The sequence below is a fragment of the Entelurus aequoreus genome, linkage group LG23, assembly GCF_033978785.1.
Source record: "Entelurus aequoreus isolate RoL-2023_Sb linkage group LG23, RoL_Eaeq_v1.1, whole genome shotgun sequence".
NCBI classification, from domain to species: Eukaryota; Metazoa; Chordata; class Actinopteri; order Syngnathiformes; family Syngnathidae; genus Entelurus; species Entelurus aequoreus.
The window spans coordinates 29,597,059-29,615,812 of record NC_084753.1 but is presented as its reverse complement, the minus strand read 5'-3'; the positions used below and the strand labels follow the sequence as shown (position 1 = coordinate 29,615,812).

Genomic DNA, 18,754 nt, shown 5'->3' with positions numbered 1-18,754 from the left:
CCCGTTTGAATAAAAAAAAAAAAAATGATTGAACTGTTGAAGAATATGATTAATAGAGAAGAATCTGCGATGTGGTGAAACCGCAATAGAGGGACGACTGTAAATTCTGTGTCTGATCTTCTTTGTTGGACCGGATTGTTGAGAAATGGACGTGTATTTTTGGAGAGAGCCCACCAGTAGCCTCCTCCCCCTCCTTGTGAGGGCTCTATATTTAGGCCCGGCACCCATGAGTGTGAGAGTTGACTTGGGTGTCACCATTTGCAGATGATCATTTAAGCTGGAGGCGATCATTGGAGCCACTCCGAACAAGACTAGGTGTAGCAAAAAGATGGAGGAGAAGCCCGTTGTCGAACAAATTGACGTCAGAACGCTTCACGACACGGAGGCGTCGCTGGTGCCCGATGAGAAAGCGGACTACCCGCTGGCCGGAGCCAACTCCATCTACTCGGCCATCCTGAGCAGGAACGAGGCCGTGAAGGATGCCAAGCGTCTGAAGACCTTTCTGGAGCTGCGGGACAAATACGTGAAGAAGAAGGTGCTGTTTGAAGACCCTCTTTTCCCGGCCTGTGACTCCTCACTCTTCTACAGTCACAAACCTCCCATGAAGTTTGAGTGGAAACGTCCTTCCGTGAGTGTTGTCTCATCACTTTGGGTTACCATGGTGATGCTTTGATTACCATAACATACAGCGGGATGTCGAATGGTACAAGCGTCAAATAATTGTTATCTGTTAGAAGTGTTGTATTTTATTAGTACTCAACTTAAGTGTTTTGACATAAGAGCTTTAATTGTTATGCTTTAAGTTACAAACAAACATTTGAGTTACAAGCATCCCTGCCATTAGTTGGCGAAGCAAATGTCACAGTGAACCGTATCTGATCCTACCAAAACATCTGGTCTTACTCGCTAGCTTGAGCTTATTTAGTAGGGAAGGGATTATTAGTGGAGGAGTTCAAGTACCTCGGAGTCTTGTTCACGAGTGAGGGAAGAGTGGATGGTGAGGTCGACAGGCGGATCGGTGCGGCGTCTTCAGCAATGTTCCCTGTAAGGTGCGCACCTGTGCAAATGCGCACTGCTCAAGCGTCCTCTGCACACGGCAAATCTATGCCACGCACAAAATCAAATAAAATTAAAGCTGCAAGCAGCGATGGACGGGACCGACTTTGACGGCACATAAAATCCAAACCGGAGCGGTAATTAAAACTCTTTCATCAACTTTTAATCAGAAGGGTTCAATCTCTCTCCTATGCTAGTTTGATGCCGACACGACAAACGCACTCAGAGGAGATCATGTTTAAAAAAAGCTGACTGTTTTGACCCAACTTTTATTTTGAAGGGGGAATTGCAAACTTCCTATTGATTTTTGCTGGGGGTTGTCAATATATGAAATGTAGGTCTAAGTGAGACCTACATAGAGGTTTTTGTTTCATGTCTCTACGACATTCCTACTGGAAGTTAGAGGCAGTTTTGTCTGTGTTTTATTCCTAGGGGGCGCTAGAGCGCAATTTTGAGTTTTGAGATTTGGTTTTTTGATTAGATCGCAATTTTTGCCAGTCTTGATGTGTGTGTCCAGTTTGGTGAGTTTTGAAGCATGTTAAGGGGGTCAAATTACAGCTCAAAGAGGCAAAGGTGACTGTTTTTACTAAACTTAGGTTTTGAAGGGGGAATTGCAAACTTCCTGTTGATTTTTGCTGGGGGTTGTCAATGTATGAAATGTAGGTCTAAGTGAGACCTACATAGAGGTTTTTGTTTCATGTCTCTACGACATTCCCACTGGAAGTTACGGGCAGTTTTGTCTGTGTTTTCTTCCTAGGGGGCGCTAGAGCGCAATTTTGAGTTTTGGGGTTTGGTTTTTTGATTAGATCGCAATTTTCGCCAGTCCTGATGTGTGTGTCCAGTTTGGTGAGTTTTGAAGCATGTTAAGGGGGTCAAATTACAGCTCAAAGATAATAATAAAGAATAAAACGCTAGAAATACAATAGGGTCCTCTGTCCCAAAAGGGACATTCGGTCCCTAAAAATAAGCGCATAACAATTTTCGACACACGGACACGACAGAGAAAACAGTTTTCGTCATCATTGTTCAAATATTGTAACGTCTGTCGAGACGCTTTGAGGACAAGAATTCCATCCATCACTTTACCGAGCAAAACTCTTTATTGTCGGCCAAAAACACATCAACAAAACATTAGTAAAAAAAAAAGATATCTAGCAAAAGTGGTCATTTTCTGCAGTACAAACCAAACCAAAAGCAACTTTGTTATATCAACAGCAGCCGCTCGCTCTTTCTCACTTGCGCCAACACATGCACATATGGCACTTAGCCAGTGATGCGTTTACAGCCACACAAAAAGTGGGACAACTCCTACACTGCACATAAAGTGTCATTCCAGGTCGTTACACTATGATTTACCAATCAAATGTGTGCTTATTCTAGTGTCATTCATTAGGAATCTTCATTTATAAATATTAATCATGAAATGCTGTTAGTATATTAAATAAATACTAATAAAAATATATTTTTTACAAACAGGAAGTAGCAGGAATGTACACATGATCCCCTGCTTACATCTCATTGTGCAACATGTGAATGTTTTAATTGGAACTAAATGCAATGTCTTAAAGGGGCTCTCAATTTACCGGTCCATTTATGTTCCCATCCTCACCTACGGTCATGAGCTTTGGGTTATGACCGAAAGGACAAGATCACGGGTACAAGCGGCCCAAATGAGTTTCCTCCGCCGGGTGGCGGGGCTCTCCCTTAGAGATAGGGTGAGAAGCTCTGTCATCCGGGGGGAGCTCAGAGTAAAGCCGCTGCTCCTCCATGGAGAGGAGCCAGATGAGGTCAGGATGCCACCCGAACGCCTCCCTAGGGAGGTGTTTAGGGCACGTCCGACCGGTAGGAGGCCACGGGGAAGACCCAGGACACGTTGGGAAGACTATGTCTCCCGGCTGGCCTGGGAACGCCTCGGGATCCCCCGGGAGGAGCTGGACGAAGTGGCTGGGGAGAGGGAAGTCTGGGCTTCCCTGCTTAGGCTGCTGCCCCCGTGACCCAACCTCCGATAAGCGGAAGAAGATGGATGGATGCATGGGATTCATATGGCCCCGTTCCTGAGTGGATCTCCCGTGAGACACTGCAGTCTGCTGAAAATGATGGAAAGCACCACCCTATGTGGTCAAAGTTGGATTTGCCCCAAAACACATTTTAAAGGCCTACTGAAATGAGATTTTGTTATTTAAACGGGGATAGCAGATCCATTCTATGTGTCATACTTGATCATTTCGCGATATTGCCATATTTTTTGCTGAAAGGATTTAGTAGAGAACATGGACGATAAAGTTCGCAACTTTTGGTCGCTGATAAAAAAGCCTTGCCTGTAGCGGAAGTAGCGTGACGTCACAGGTTGTGGAGCTCCTCACATCTGCACATTGTTTACAATCATGGCCACCAGCAGCGAGAGCGATTCGGACTGAGAAAGTGACGATTTCCCCATTAATTTGAGCGAGGATGAAAGATTCGTGGATGAGGAAAGTGAGAGTGAAGGATTAGAGGGCAGTGGAAGCGATTCAGATAGGGAAGATGCTGTGAGAGGCGGGTGGGACCTGATATTCAGCTGGGAATGACTACAGCAGTAAATAAACACAAGACATATATATACTCTATTAGCCACAACACAACCAGGCTTATATTTATTATGCCACAAATTAATCCCGCACAACAAACACCTCCCCCCTCCCGTCCATATAACCCACCAATAAAAATCAAACACCCGCACAACACACTCAATCCCACAGCCCAAAGTACCGTTCACCTCCCCAAAGTTCATACAGCACATATATTTCCCCAAAGTTACGTACGTGACATGCACATAGCGGCACGCACGTACGGGCAAGTGATCAAATGTTTGGAAGCCACAGCTGCGTACTCACGGTAGCGCATATCCAACTCAAAGTCCTCCTGGTAAGAGTCTCTGTTGTCCCAGTTCTCCACAAGCATGCGTATCCAACTCAAAGTCCTCCTGGTAAGAGTCTCTGTTCTCGCAGTTCTCCACAGGCCAATGGTAAAGCTTGACTGTCATCGTTCGGGAATGTAAACAATGAAACACCGGCTACGTGTTTGTGTTGCTGCAGCCGGCCGCTAATACACCGCTTCCCACCTACAGCTTTCTTCTTTGCTGTCTTCATTGTCCATTAAACAAATTACAAAAGATTCACCAACACAGATGTCCAGAATACTGTGGAATTTTGCGATGAAAACAGACGACTTAACAGCTGGCCACAATGCTGTCCCAAAATGTCCGCTACAATCCGTGACGTCACATGCAAACGTCATCATACCGAGACGTTTTCAGCAGGATATTTCGCGGGAAATCTAAAATTGCACTTTACTAATCTAACCCGGCCGTATTGGCATGTGTTGCAATGTTAAGATTTCATCATTGATATATAAACTATCAGACTGCGTGGTCGGTAGTAGTGGCTTTCAGTAGGCCTTTAAGATGTTCAACACTCTACTGCCATCTGGCGGTTAAAGTGCATAGTGCGGGGGCAGTTTCTCATTGTATCCCATTGGGTTGAGTTTTTTCTTGCCATGATGTGGGATCTGAGCCGAGGATGTCGTTGTGGCTTGTGCAGCCCTTTGAGACACTTGTGATTAAGGGCTATATAAATAAACTTTGATTGATTGATTGATCGAACCCCCCAATTCGCCACGTTTTATGTGTCAGGTAAAACGCGGTGAATGGGGCCAGAGGAATTCCCTTTCTACTGTAGCGATACATGGACATAACTTTGTCTTTCAACCATAAGCAAGGAAGAAAGTGCACGTGAGAAGAAGAAGAAGTGGATGATATTCATTGAATTAAAAAAAGAAATCATCAGAAACATGCCGCAAGGTCCAAATTCAATTATTTTTCAATGGGAGATATTGATTTGAGATATAAATGTTTTGAGTTAAGGAAACAGGTTTTAGTTAAGACTTATCAACGACCACCAAATTCATGTTTTTGCGCTGTATTGACCAAAATATAAGACCACCCTGACCACAAGAACACAACAATATTTATAAGATCAAATCAAAGTTAACCTATTTTTTTTTTAATCGGTGATGAAACAACAACCAAGTGTGAGTGACAGGAAGAAAAGCTCTGACTTGCTGGCGTTTTGGGGGGGTTACATCTTTTTTTTTTTTCTTCAAGATTTTCTTTCTCAGGGGAATATAGTCCTATACTCGGGTCAGTTGTGTATTTATGTGACAAATAGTACAAGTCCCTCGCCACGTAGCGCTTTAAATATTGCGGTTTCACCACATCAAGTTTATTTAGGGATGGTTAAATAATACTTTTAAATATAAAAAAAAAACATGTATTCCTAAATTAAGCATTGTCAAGCATAAAAATGACTAATTCAACTACAAATATCAATTATGCAGTAGTATTGGCCACGAGAGGAGACCAAACCAATGTTCAGTATCGTGGCCCCTGATTGGCTCAGCCTCAGGCAGAATTACTATACTGGATGTAAAGAGTGTAAAGGTGACCAAAGGGTGTTATTTCCTGTCTAAACGGCTCTTATACTGTTCAAAAATGTATTTAACAGGTGGTACATATTTATTTTATGCTCTCTTTATTAAAAATTGTGATTTATAATTAATGATTCTTACTTGCAATTCATATCTGGACGCAACTAACCGTGATAAACGAGGGACGACTGTATTCAAAAGGACTACTAATGCTATTATACATGATATAGAATCTCCAGGTAAATGAATCTGTGGCATTTGCACCCCGAGGAAATGAAATGTATAAAAGCACGGAAAAAAATTAAGTGTTAAATGCATGCGCATTGATCTGATTGCATATATCATGAAAAAAATAATTCTAAAGTCAAATTTAAACTAACTTAAAGACTATATATAAGAATTATATTTGTTTCCAGGGCCGTAACTAGGATTTGGAAAATACCGGGGTCAGAAATTGGTTGTCCAAGAGGAACTTTGAAAGGCTGAAGTCATGTGGATATGGATTATATTACCTTGAGCAAAACAATACATTTTCCAGAATATCCGCCCGAATGCAGCTGTGATAGGCTCCAGCACCCCCCGCAACCCCAAAAGGGACAAGCGGTAGAAAATGGATGGATGGATGGATGGATGGATGGAACAAAAGCTTTATTTGAGCTATAACTATCCATCACTCATTGAACATCTTCGACAATAAGCATGATTTTGTAACAGTCCACTTTTTTATTAATATCCTTAATTTTAGCTTAGTAAACAATTCTAACAGAGTGCACAAGGTAAGTGTGTAAAATAAGTACACTAAGTGCACAATTTAAGTGCACGCAAGTATACACGTTAAGTGCACATATAAGTATACACGTTAAGTGCACATATAAGTATACACGTTAAGTGCACATATCAAGTACATATGTTAAGTGTGTAAAATAAGGGCACTAAGTGCCCAAGTTAAGTGCATTTAGGTATACAACTTAAGTGCACATATCAAGTTAAAAAAATAAGTGTGTAAAATGAGTACACTATCAAGGTGCACATGTTAAGTGCGTAACATAAGTGAACATAAGTGTGCAAAATAAGTGCATTAACTACAATTAGTGCTCAGTTTAGGTGCACTTACGTACAGAAGTAAAGTTCACAAGTTACCTTGTAAACAAGTGCACCATTTAAGTACTCATGTTAAGTGCCTGACATCGTCGTACAATGTAAGTGCACATATCAAGTGCACAAGTCCATCCATCCATCCATTTTCTACCGCTTGTCCCTTATGTGGTGGCGGGGGGTGCTGAAGCCTATCTCAGCTGCATTCGGGAAGTCAAGTGTGTAAAATAGGTACACTAACTAAGTGCACAATTTAAGTGCACTTACGTAGACAAGCTAAGCGCACATATCAATTGTGTAAAATAAGTGCACTTAAGTACAAAAGTAATGTTCGCAAGTTAATTGTGTAAAAGAAATGCACAAGCTAAGTGCACCTAGGTATACAACTTAAGTGCACATATCAAGTAAAAACTTTACGTGTGTAAAAAAAGTACACTATCAAGGTGCACAAGTTAAGTGCGTAACATAAGTGAACATGTTAAGTGTGCAAAATAAGAGCATTAACTACACTAAGCATGATTTTGTAACAGTCCACTTTGTTTATTAATATCCTGAATTTTAGCTTAGTAAACAATTCTAACAGAGTGCACAAGGTAAGTGTGTAAAATAAGTACACTAAGTGCACAATTTAAGTGCACGCAAGTATACAAGTTAAGTGCACATATAAGTATACACGTTAAGTGCACATATCAAGTACATATGTTAAGTGTGTAAAATAAGTGCACTAAGTGCCCAAGTTAAGTGCATTTAGGTATACAACTTAAGTGCACATATCAAGTTAAAAAAATAAGTGTGTAAAATGAGTACACTATCAAGGTGCATATCAAGTTAAAAAAATAAGTGTGTAAAATGAGTACACTATCAAGGTGCACATGTTAAGTGCGTAACATAAGTGAACATAAGTGTGCAAAATAAGTGCATTAACTACAATTAGTGCTCAGTTTAGGTGCACTTACGTACAGAAGTAAAGTTCACAAGTTACCTTGTAAACAAGCGCACCATTTAAGTACTCATGTTAAGTGCCTGACATTGTCGTACAATGTAAGTGCACATATCAAGTGCACAAGTCCATCCATCCATCCATTTTCTACCGCTTGTCCCTTATGGGGTGGCGGGGGGTGCTGAAGCCTATCTCAGCTGCATTCGGGAAGTCAAGTGTGTAAAATAGGTACACTAACTAAGTGCACAATTTAAGTGCACTTACGTAGACAAGCTAAGCGCACATATCAATTGTGTAAAATAAGTGCACTTAAGTACAAAAGTAATGTTCGCAAGTTAATTGTGTAAAATAAATGCACAAGCTAAGTGCACCTAGGTATACAACTTAAGTGCACATATCAAGTAAAAACTTTACGTGTGTAAAAAAAGTACACTATCAAGGTGCACAAGTTAAGTGCGTAACATAAGTGAACATGTTAAGTGTGCAAAATAAGAGCATTAACTACACTAAGCATGATTTTGTAACTGTCCACTTTTTATTAATATCCTGAATTTTAGCTTATTAAACAATTCTAACAGAGTGCACAAGGTAAGTGTGTAAAATAAGTACACTAAGTGCACAATTTAAATGCACGCATATATTACCAGTTAAGTGCACATATCAAGTACATATATTAAGTGTGTAAAATAAGTGCACTGAGTGCCCAAGTTAAGTACTATTAGGTATACAACTTAAGTGCACATATCAAGTAAAAAAAATATGTGTGTAAAATAAGTACACTATCAAGGTGCACATGTTAAGTGCGTAACATAAGTGAACATGTTAAGTGTGCAAAATAAGAGCATTAACTACACTAAGCATGATTTTGTAACAGTCCACTTTGTTTATTAATATCCTGAATTTTAGCTTAGTAAACAATTCTAACAGAGTGCACAAGGTAAGTGTGTAAAATAAGTACACTAAGTGCACAATTTAAGTGCACGCAAGTATACAAGTTAAGTGCACATATAAGTATACACGTTAAGTGCACATATCAAGTACATATGTTAAGTGTGTAAAATAAGTGCACTAAGTGCCCAAGTTAAGTGCATTTAGGTATACAACTTAAGTGCACATATCAAGTTAAAAAAATAAGTGTGTAAAATGAGTACACTATCAAGGTGCATATCAAGTTAAAAAAATAAGTGTGTAAAATGAGTACACTATCAAGGTGCACATGTTAAGTGCGTAACATAAGTGAACATAAGTGTGCAAAATAAGTGCATTAACTACAATTAGTGCTCAGTTTAGGTGCACTTACGTACAGAAGTAAAGTTCACAAGTTACCTTGTAAACAAGCGCACCATTTAAGTACTCATGTTAAGTGCCTGACATTGTCGTACAATGTAAGTGCACATATCAAGTGCACAAGTCCATCCATCCATCCATTTTCTACCGCTTGTCCCTTATGGGGTGGCGGGGGGTGCTGAAGCCTATCTCAGCTGCATTCGGGAAGTCAAGTGTGTAAAATAGGTACACTAACTAAGTGCACAATTTAAGTGCACTTACGTAGACAAGCTAAGTGCACATATCAATTGTGTAAAATAAGTGCACTCAAGTACAAAAGTAATGTTCGCAAGTTAATTGTGTAAAATAAATGCACAAGCTAAGTGCACCTAGGTATACAACTTAAGTGCACATATCAAGTAAAAACTTTACGTGTGTAAAATAAGTACACTATCAAGGTGCACAAGTTAAGTGCATAACATAAGTGAACATGTTAAGTGTGCAAAATAAGAGCATTAACTACACTAAGCATGATTTTGTAACAGTCCACTTTTTATTAATATCCTGAATTTTAGCTTATTAAACAATTCTAACAGAGTGCACAAGGTAAGTGTGTAAAATAAGTACACTAAGTGCACAATTTAAATGCACGCATGTATTACCAGTTAAGTGCACATATCAAGTACATATATTAAGTGTGTAAAATAAGTGCACTAAGTGCCCAAGTTAAGTACTATTAGGAATACAACTTAAGTGCACATATCAAGTAAAAAAAACATGTGTGTAAAATAAGTACACTATCAAGGTGCACATGTTAAGTGCGTAACATAAGTGAACATGTTAAGTGTGCAAAATAAGAGCATTAACTACACTAAGCATGATTTTGTAACAGTCCACTTTGTTTATTAATATCCTGAATTTTAGCTTAGTAAACAATTCTAACAGAGTGCACAAGGTAAGTGTGTAAAATAAGTACACTAAGTGCACAATTTAAGTGCGCGCAAGTATACAAGTTAAGTGTACATATAAGTATACACGTTAAGTGCACATAACAAGAACATATGTTGAGTGTGTAAAATACGTGCACTAAGTGCCCAAGTTAAGTGCATTTAGGTGTACAACTTAAGTGCACATATCAAGTTAAAAAAATAAGTGTGTAAAATAAGTACACTATCAAGGTGCATATCAAGTTAAAAAAATAAGTGTGTAAAATGAGTACACTATCAAGGTGCACATGTTAAGTGCGTAACATAAGTGAACATAAGTGTGCAAAATAAGTGCATTAACTACAATTAGTGCTCAGTTTAGGTGCACTTACGTACAGTAGTAAAGTTCACAAGTTACCTTGTAAACAAGTGCACCATTTAAGTACTCATGTTAAGTGCCTGACATTGTCGTACAATGTAAGTGCACATATCAAGTGCACAAGTCCATCCATCCATCCATTTTCTACCGCTTGTCCCTTATGGGGTGGCGGGGGGTGCTGAAGCCTATCTCAGCTGCATTCGGGAAGTCAAGTGTGCAAAATAGGTACACTAACTAAGTGCACAATTTAAGTGCACTTACGTAAACAAGCTAAGTGCACATATCAATTGTGTAAAATAAGTGCACTTAAGTACAAAAGTAATGTTCGCAAGTTAATTGTGTAAAATAAATGCACAAGCTAAATGCACCTAGGTATACAACTTAAGTGCACATATCAAGTAAAAACTTTACGTGTGTAAAATAAGTACACTATCAAGGTGCACAAGTTAAGTGTGTAACATAAGTGAACATGTTAAGTGTGCAAAATAAGAGCATTAACTACACTAAGCATGATTTTGTAACAGTCCACTTTTTATTAATATCCTGAATTTTAGCTTATTAAACAATTCTAACAGAGTGCACAAGGTAAGTGTGTAAAATAAGTACACTAAGTGCACAATTTAAATGCACGCATGTATTACCAGTTAAGTGCACATATCAAGTACATATATTAAGTGTGTAAAATAAGTGCACTAAGTGCCCAAGTTAAGTACTATTAGGTATACAACTTAAGTGCACATATCAAGTAAAAAAAATATGTGTGTAAAATAAGTACACTATCAAGGTGCACATGTTAAGTGCGTAACATAAGTGAACATGTTAAGTGTGCAAAATAAGAGCATTAACTACACTAAGCATGATTTTGTAACAGTCCACTTTGTTTATTAATATCCTGAATTTTAACTTAGTAAACAATTCTAACAGAGTGCACAAGGTAAGTGTGTAAAATAAGTACACTAAGTGCACAATTTAAGTGCACGCAAGTATACAAGTTAAGTGTACATATAAGTATACACGTTAAGTGCACATAACAAGAACATATGTTGAGTGTGTAAAATAAGTGCACTAAGTGCCCAAGTTAAGTGCATTTAGGTGTACAACTTAAAGGCCTACTGAAAGCCACTACTACCGACCACGCAGTCTGATAGTTTATATATCAATGATGAAATCTTAACATTATAACACATGCCAATACGGCCGGGTTAACTTATAAAGTGACATTTTAAATTTGCCGCTAAACTTCCGGTTCGAAACGCCTCTGAGGATGACGTATGCGCGTGACGTAGACCGGCGAACACGGGTATGCCTTCCACATTGAAGCCAATACGAAAAAGCTCTGTTTTCATTTCATAATTCCACAGTATTCTGGACATCTGTTTTGGTGAATCTGTTTCAATCATGTTCATTGCATTATGAAGAAGGAAGCTGAGCAAGCAAAGAAGAAAGTTGTCGGTGCGAAATGGACGTATTTTTCGAACGTAGTCAGCCACAACAGTACACAGCCGGCGCGTCTTTGTTTACATTCCCGAAAGATGCAGTCAAGATGGAAGAACTCGGATAACAGAGACTCTAACCAGGAGGACTTTTGACTTCGATACACAGACGCCTGTAGAGAACTGGGACAACACAGACTCTTACCAGGATTACTTTGATTTGGATGACAAAGACGCAGACGTGCTACTGTGAGTATGCAGCTTTGGCTTTTTTTTGCGTATGTACGTAACTTTTTTAAAATATATAAGCTTTATGAACCTTGGGTTAGGTGAACGGTCTTTTGGGCTGAGTGATTGTGTGTGTTGATCAGGTGTTTGAATTGTATTGGCGTGTTCTATGGAGCTAGGAGCTAGCAGAGGAGCTAGGAGCTAGCATAACACGTACCGTACCGTACGTGCGCGTCACGTACGTAACTTTTTTTAAATATATAAGCTTTATGAACCTTGGGTTAGGTGAACGGTCTTTTGGGCTGAGTGATTGTGTGTGTTGATCAGGTGTTTGAATTGTATTGGCGTGTTCTATGGAGCTAGGAGCTAGCAGAGGAGCTAGCATAACAAACACGCAGGTGTTTTTATGCACGATTAATTTGTGGCATATTAAATATAAGCCTGGTTGTGTTGTGGCTAATAGAGTATATATATGTCTTGTGTTTATTTACTGTTGTAGTCATTCCCAGCTGAATATCAGGTCACCCCCGGCTCTCACAGCATCTTCCCTATCTGAATCGCATCCACTCCCCACTAGTCCTTCACTTGCACTTTACTCATCCACAAATCTTTCATCCTCGCTCAAATTAATGGGGAAATTGTCGCTTTCTCGGTCCGAATCTCTCTCACTTCATGCGGCCATCATTGTAAACAATAGGGAACTTTGCGTATATGTTCAACTGACTACGTCACGCTACTTCCGGTAGGTGCAAGCCTTTTTTTTTATCAGATACCAAAAGTTGCAATCTTTATCGTCGTTGTTCTATACTAAATCCTTTCAGCAAAAATATGGCAATATCGCGAAATGATCAAGTATGACACATAGAATAGATCTGCTATCCCCGTTTAAATAAAAAAAATTCATTTCAGTAGGCCTTTAAGTGCACATATCAAGTTAAAAAAAATAAGTGTGTAAAATGAGTACACTATCAAGGTGCACATGTTAAGTGCGTAACATAAGTGAACATGTTAAGTGTGCAAAATAAGTGCGGGGGGGGGTGTGTGTATATTGTAGTGTCCCTGAAGAGTTAGTGCTGCAAGGGTTTCTGGGTATTTGTTCTGTTGTGTTTATGTTGTGTTACGGTGGGGATGTTCTCCCGAAATGTGTTTGTCATTCTTGTTTGGTGTGGGTTCACAGTGTGGCGCATATTTGTAACAGTGTTAAAGTTGTTTATACGGTCACCCTCAGTGTGACCTGTATGGCTGTTGACCAAGTATGCCTCGCATTCACTTGTGTGTGTGAAAAGCCGTAGATATTATGTGACTGGGCCGGCACGCAAAGGCAGTGCCTTTAAGGTTTATTGGCGCTTATTCTGAAATGTTGTATGTTTTACATCAGGGGTGTCCAAAGTGCGGCCCGGGGGCCATTTGCGGCCCGCAGCTAATTGTTTACCAGCCCGCCACACATTCTGCAAAATTTGCAAAATTGATAATATTGCAAAAATTTAAAAAAACATTTTAAAAAAAGTGGAATGAGGTGAAATCTAACAAGAAAAAGTTGCAATGTTGACACAAAGCTGCCATGCAGGCTGTTTTTGTTCTTTTGTCTTTGTTTATTTTTCTTTTTTTTGCCATTGCTAAAAAAAAAAAGACTAAAAATCTATGTTATAATGAATTATTACTTAAAAAATATCACTTTAAAATTATTTATGTGGAAAAAATATTGCATATATTGTGTGGTTGCCATATAAAAACATCAAAGTTGTATTTGACAAAAGAGCATAAAACGAACAAAATAATAGTTCAAACGTAAAATGGACAGATATATCTGAAGTTGATCTCGTAATTTAAGTGTTAAAAGTTAAAAAAAAAACTAATAAAAATGTATCACTTTATGAGTGGGGGACCTTTTGGATCCCAAATATATTTAGTAGGATTTTATTGAACATTTCACTGTAATTACTCAAAAATATTAAAGAATTAAAATCAATGGTGTCCTGCATTACTGATCCTTTAGGGCTCTAATTACTAAATACTGCATATTTCAGTTTTACTATAAAAAACAAAGTTGTCTTTGACAGAAAAGGCATAAAACCTTTTTTTTTTTTTTTTTTTACTTTATATCAACCTCAAGTTGATATAGAGATTTACTGTAAGCGTTAAATAAAAAATAATAATAATTTGACTTATTTTTTACATTTTAATGACTGAGACCCTTTATGGTCCCCGGGAGCCCTAAATGTTAAAAAAAAAAAATCCATATATTTTGTTATGGTTTGAAAATGAAAAATATCAAAATGGCCCCCGCATGCTTAAATTTTTCAGTGTACGGCCCTCAGTGGAAAAAGTTTGGACACCCCTGTTTTACATAATGGAAAATTGCTAGTCCCCAGTTACTTTAAAAACATTCATTTGAAATGTACACTTAAGTCGTGCCCTAGGGTTTTCATTACCCTTATACATTACCCCTTGGAATCCACAAGTCACATGGTACAGAGAAAGTTGCACTATTCGTATCCTCTGCAGGCAACTGAAGGTCAAAGTCAGTTCACGCACTTATTTTACCAGTATATTCTTTTTTTTTTTAATGTTGAATGACTGTAATGTGCTTTTTATTATTTATTATAAAACTCGCTCCTCCTACTTTCAGTCCTTTTGCAACCTTGTACACCAGGGGTGTCAAACTCATTTTAGATGGGGGTGGGGCCACATGGAGAAAAATCTACTCCCAAGTGGGCCGGACTGGGAAAATAACAGCACGATAACTTAAAAATAAAGTCAACTTTAGATTGTTTTCTTTGTTTACAAATAGAACAAGCACATTCTCAAAAATGTACAAATCATAATGTTGTTGTTGTTTTTTTACACTTACATGTTGCGGTTGATTGTATTTTATCTTTATTTGTCGTTATTTTTACTTTCTGAATAAATCATGTGATAATGTTCATCGGTCAACTCATTGGTGTTCATTTCAAATCTTTATAGATGAAAAAAATAATATCAAAATCAAATTACAGGATGTTATTAATGTAGTCTGCTCATTTTCCTCCACCGATGTACGAACATCATGTGTGTTTTGTTTTTTTCTTTTTTTTTTCTTATGTAGCATCCTCTACAACAGTGTTTTTCAACCTTTTTTGAGCCAAAGCACATTTTTTGTGTTGAAAAAATGCGGAGGCACACCACCAGCAGACATCATTAAAAAACTAAACTCAGTTGACAGTAAAAAGTCGTTGTCGCAATTGTTGGATATGACTTTAAAGGCCTACTGAAATGAATTGTTTTTATTTAAACGGGGATAGCAGATCCATTCTATGTGTCATATTTGATCATTTTGCGATACTGCCATATTTTTGCTGAAAGGATTTAGTAGAGAACATCGACGATAAAGTTCGCAACTTTTGGTCGCTGATAAAAAAGCCTTGCCTGTACCGGAAGTAGCGTGACGTCACAGGTTGAAAGGCTCCTCACATTTTCCTATTGTTTACACCAGCAGCGAGAGAGATTCGGACCGAGAAAGGGACGATTACCCCATTAATTTGAGCAAGGATGAAAGATTCGTGGATGAGGAACGTGAGAGTGAAGGACTAGAGTGCAGTGCAGGACGTATCTTTTTTCGCTCTCACCGTAACTTAGGTACAAGCTGGCTCTTTGGATTCCACACTCTCTCCTTTTTCTATTGTGGATCACGGATTTGTATTTCAAACCACCTCGGATACTATATCCTCTTGAAAATGAGAGTCGAGAACGCAAAATGGACATTCACAGTGACTTTTATCTCCACAACGATACATCGGCGAAACACTTTAGTTACGGAGCTAACGTGATAGCATCGGACTCAAATACAGATAGAAACAAAATAAATAAACCCCTGACTGGAAGGATAGACAGAAAATCAACAATACTATTAAACCATGGACCTGTAACTACACGGTTAATGCTTTGCGAAGCTTAACAATGCTGTTGCTAACGACGCCATTAAAGCTAACTTAGCAACGGGACCTCACAGAGCTATGCTAAAAACATTATCTCTCTCCACCTACGCAAGCCAGCCCTCATCTGCTCATCAACACCCGTGCTCACCTGCGTTCCAGCGATCGACGGAGCGACAAAGGACTTCACCCGATCACCGATGCGGTCGGCGGCCTGGAGACGGAGGAAGTCAAGGTGAGGTCGCCGGCTAGCGCGTCTGCTATCCATCTCAAAGTCCTCCTGGCTGTGTTGCTGTAGTCCGCCGCTAATACACCGATCCCACCTACAGCTTTCTTCTTTGCAGTCTTCATTGTTCACTAAACAAATTGCAAAAGATTCACCAACACAGATGTCCAGAATACTGTGGAATTTTGGGATGAAAACAGAGCTTTTTTGTATTGGATTCAATGGGGTCCGAATACTTCCGTTCTCTCCGTGACGTCACGCGCATACGTCATCATACATAGACGTTTTCAACCGGAAGTGTCGCTGGAAATTTAAAATTGCACTTTATAAGTTAACCCGGCCGTATTGGCATGTGTTGCAATGTTAAGATTTCATCATTGATATATAAACTATCAGACTGCGTGGTCGGTAGTAGTGGCTTTCAGTAGGCCTTTAAAGCATAACCAAGCATGCATCACTAGAGCTCTTGTCTCAAAGTAGGTGTACTGTCACCACCTGTCACCACCTTGACTTATTTTGACTTTTTTGCTGTTTTCCTGTGTGTAGTGTTTTAGTTCTTGTCTTGCGCTCCTATTTTGGTGGCTTTTTCTCTTTTTTTTGGTATTTTCCTGTAGCAGTTTTCATGTCTTCCTTTGAGCGATATTTCCCGCATCTACTTTGTTTTAGCAATCAAGAATATTTCAGTTGTTTTTATCCTTCCTTGTGGGGACATTGTGGATTGTCATGTCATGTTCGGATGTACATTGTGGACGCCGTCTTTGCTCCACAGTAAGTCTTTGCTGTCGTCCAGCATTCTGTTTTTGTTTACTTTGTAGCCAGTTCAGTTTTAGTTTCGTTCTGCATAGCCTTCCCTAACCTTTTTTTGGTTTCAGCATTAGACACCTTTTTACCTGCACGCTGCCTCCCTCTGTTCCCGACATCTACAAAGCAATTAGCTACCGGCCGCCACCTACTGATATAGAAGAGTATTACACGGTTACTCTGCCGAGCTCTAGACAGCACCGACACTCAACAACAACACATCATTTGCAGACTATAATTACTGGTTTGCAAAAAATATTTTTAGCCCAAATAGGTGAAATTAGATAATCTCCCACGGCACACCAGACTGTATCTCACGGCACGGCACAGTGTTTGAAAAACACTGCTCTACAAAGATACAAAAAATTGCTATGGCAACATCTAGTGCAGGGGTCACCAACCTTTTTGAAAGCAAGAGCTACTTCTTGGGTACTGATTAATGTGAAGGGCTACCAGTTTGATACACACTTAAATAAATTGCCAGAAATAGCCAATTTGCTCAATTTACCTTTAACTCTATGTTATTATTAATAATGAATGATATTTACACTTAATTGAACGGTTTAAAAGAGGAGAAAACAGGAAAAAAAATGACAATTAAATTTTGAAACATAGTTTATCTTCAATTTCGACTCTTTAAAATTCAAAATTCAACCGAAAAAAAGAAGAGAAAAACTAGCTAATTCGAATCTTTTTGAAAAAATTTAAAAAAGAATTTATGGAACATCATTAGTAATTTTTCCTGATTAAGATTAATTTTAGAATTTTGATGACATGTTTTAAATAGGTTAAAATCCAATCTGCACTTTGTTAGAAAATATAACAAATTGGACCAAGCTATATTTCTAACTAAGACAAATCATTATTTCTTCTAGATTTTCCAGAACAAACATTTTAAAAGAAATTCAAAAGACTTTGAAATTATATTTAAATTTGATTCTACAGATTTTCTAGATTTGCCAGAATCATAATCATAATAAGTTTGAAGAAATATTTCACAAATATTCTTCATCGAAAAAACAGAAGCAAAAATAAAGAATTAAATTAAAATGTATTTATTATTCTTTACAATAAAAAATAATTACTTGAACATTGATTTAAATTGTCAGGACAGAAGAGGAAGGAATTTAAAAGGTAAAAAGGTATATGTGTTTAAAAATCCTAAAATCATTTTTAAGGTTGTATTTTTTTCTCTAAAATTGTCTTTTTGAAAGTTATAAGAAGCAAAGTAAAAAAATTAATGAATTTATTTAAACAAGTGAAGACCAAGTCTTTAAAATATTTTCTTGGATTTTCAAATTCTATTTGAGTTTTGTCTCTCTTAGAATTAAAAATGTCGAGCAAAGCGAGACCAGCTTGCTAGTAAATAAATAACATTTAAAAAATAGAGGCAGCTCACTGGTAAGTGCTGCTATTTGATCTATTTTTAGAACAGGCTAGTGGGTGACTCATCTGGTCCTTACGGGCGACCTGGTGCCCACGGGCACCGCGTTGGTGACCCCTGATCTAGTGGACACATTTAGAACAGCAGTTTCTTTCATTCAAAAATTTCGGCTCATTTTTATACTTACCAAATTCATCCCGTGTGCCGTATAAAACATGTTCCGTACTTTTGACACCCCTGTTGGACACAAATGAAACAAAGTTTACTGAGATGGGCCAGTACACAATTTCAGTATTCCAATGTGTGTATTATCATCTGTAGAGTTGGGGAAAAAAAGTTTAGTTTGACAGTAACAACAAGCAGATGGCATTGTTGACCCGTAAGCAAATATTATACTTTATAACATAGTTATTCTAATAATACCTCATGCAAATTTTTCTTAAAAGTGTCTTTACAAATGTGATCAGTTTTTCTTGTTGGTTGACATTGCAGAGGAAAAAGTTCCAATATTTTGACCCTCTCATGGTGAGATGATACAAATACTAAAAACAGCAATAATAAACATTTTGTTCAATCAGTACGTCTCCGACAAAACTAACTAACTTTTAGTTCAATTAGACCAGGGGTGTCCAAAGTGCGGCCCGG

At 38.3% G+C, this 18,754-nt stretch overlaps 1 protein-coding gene across 1 annotated transcript in view; it reads left to right on the top strand.

Annotated features, from left to right (window-relative positions):
• Positions 1 to 323: 323 nt before the first annotated feature.
• The window catches only part of LOC133640832 (calpain-3-like), an 80,219-nt gene continuing 61,788 nt past the window's right edge, over positions 324 to 18,754 (top strand). The window contains exon 1 of the mRNA XM_062034513.1: positions 324 to 628. Within this exon, the coding sequence (XP_061890497.1) occupies positions 329 to 628 (300 nt within the window). The 5' untranslated portion in view covers positions 324 to 328. The remainder of the gene's footprint in view (positions 629 to 18,754) is intronic.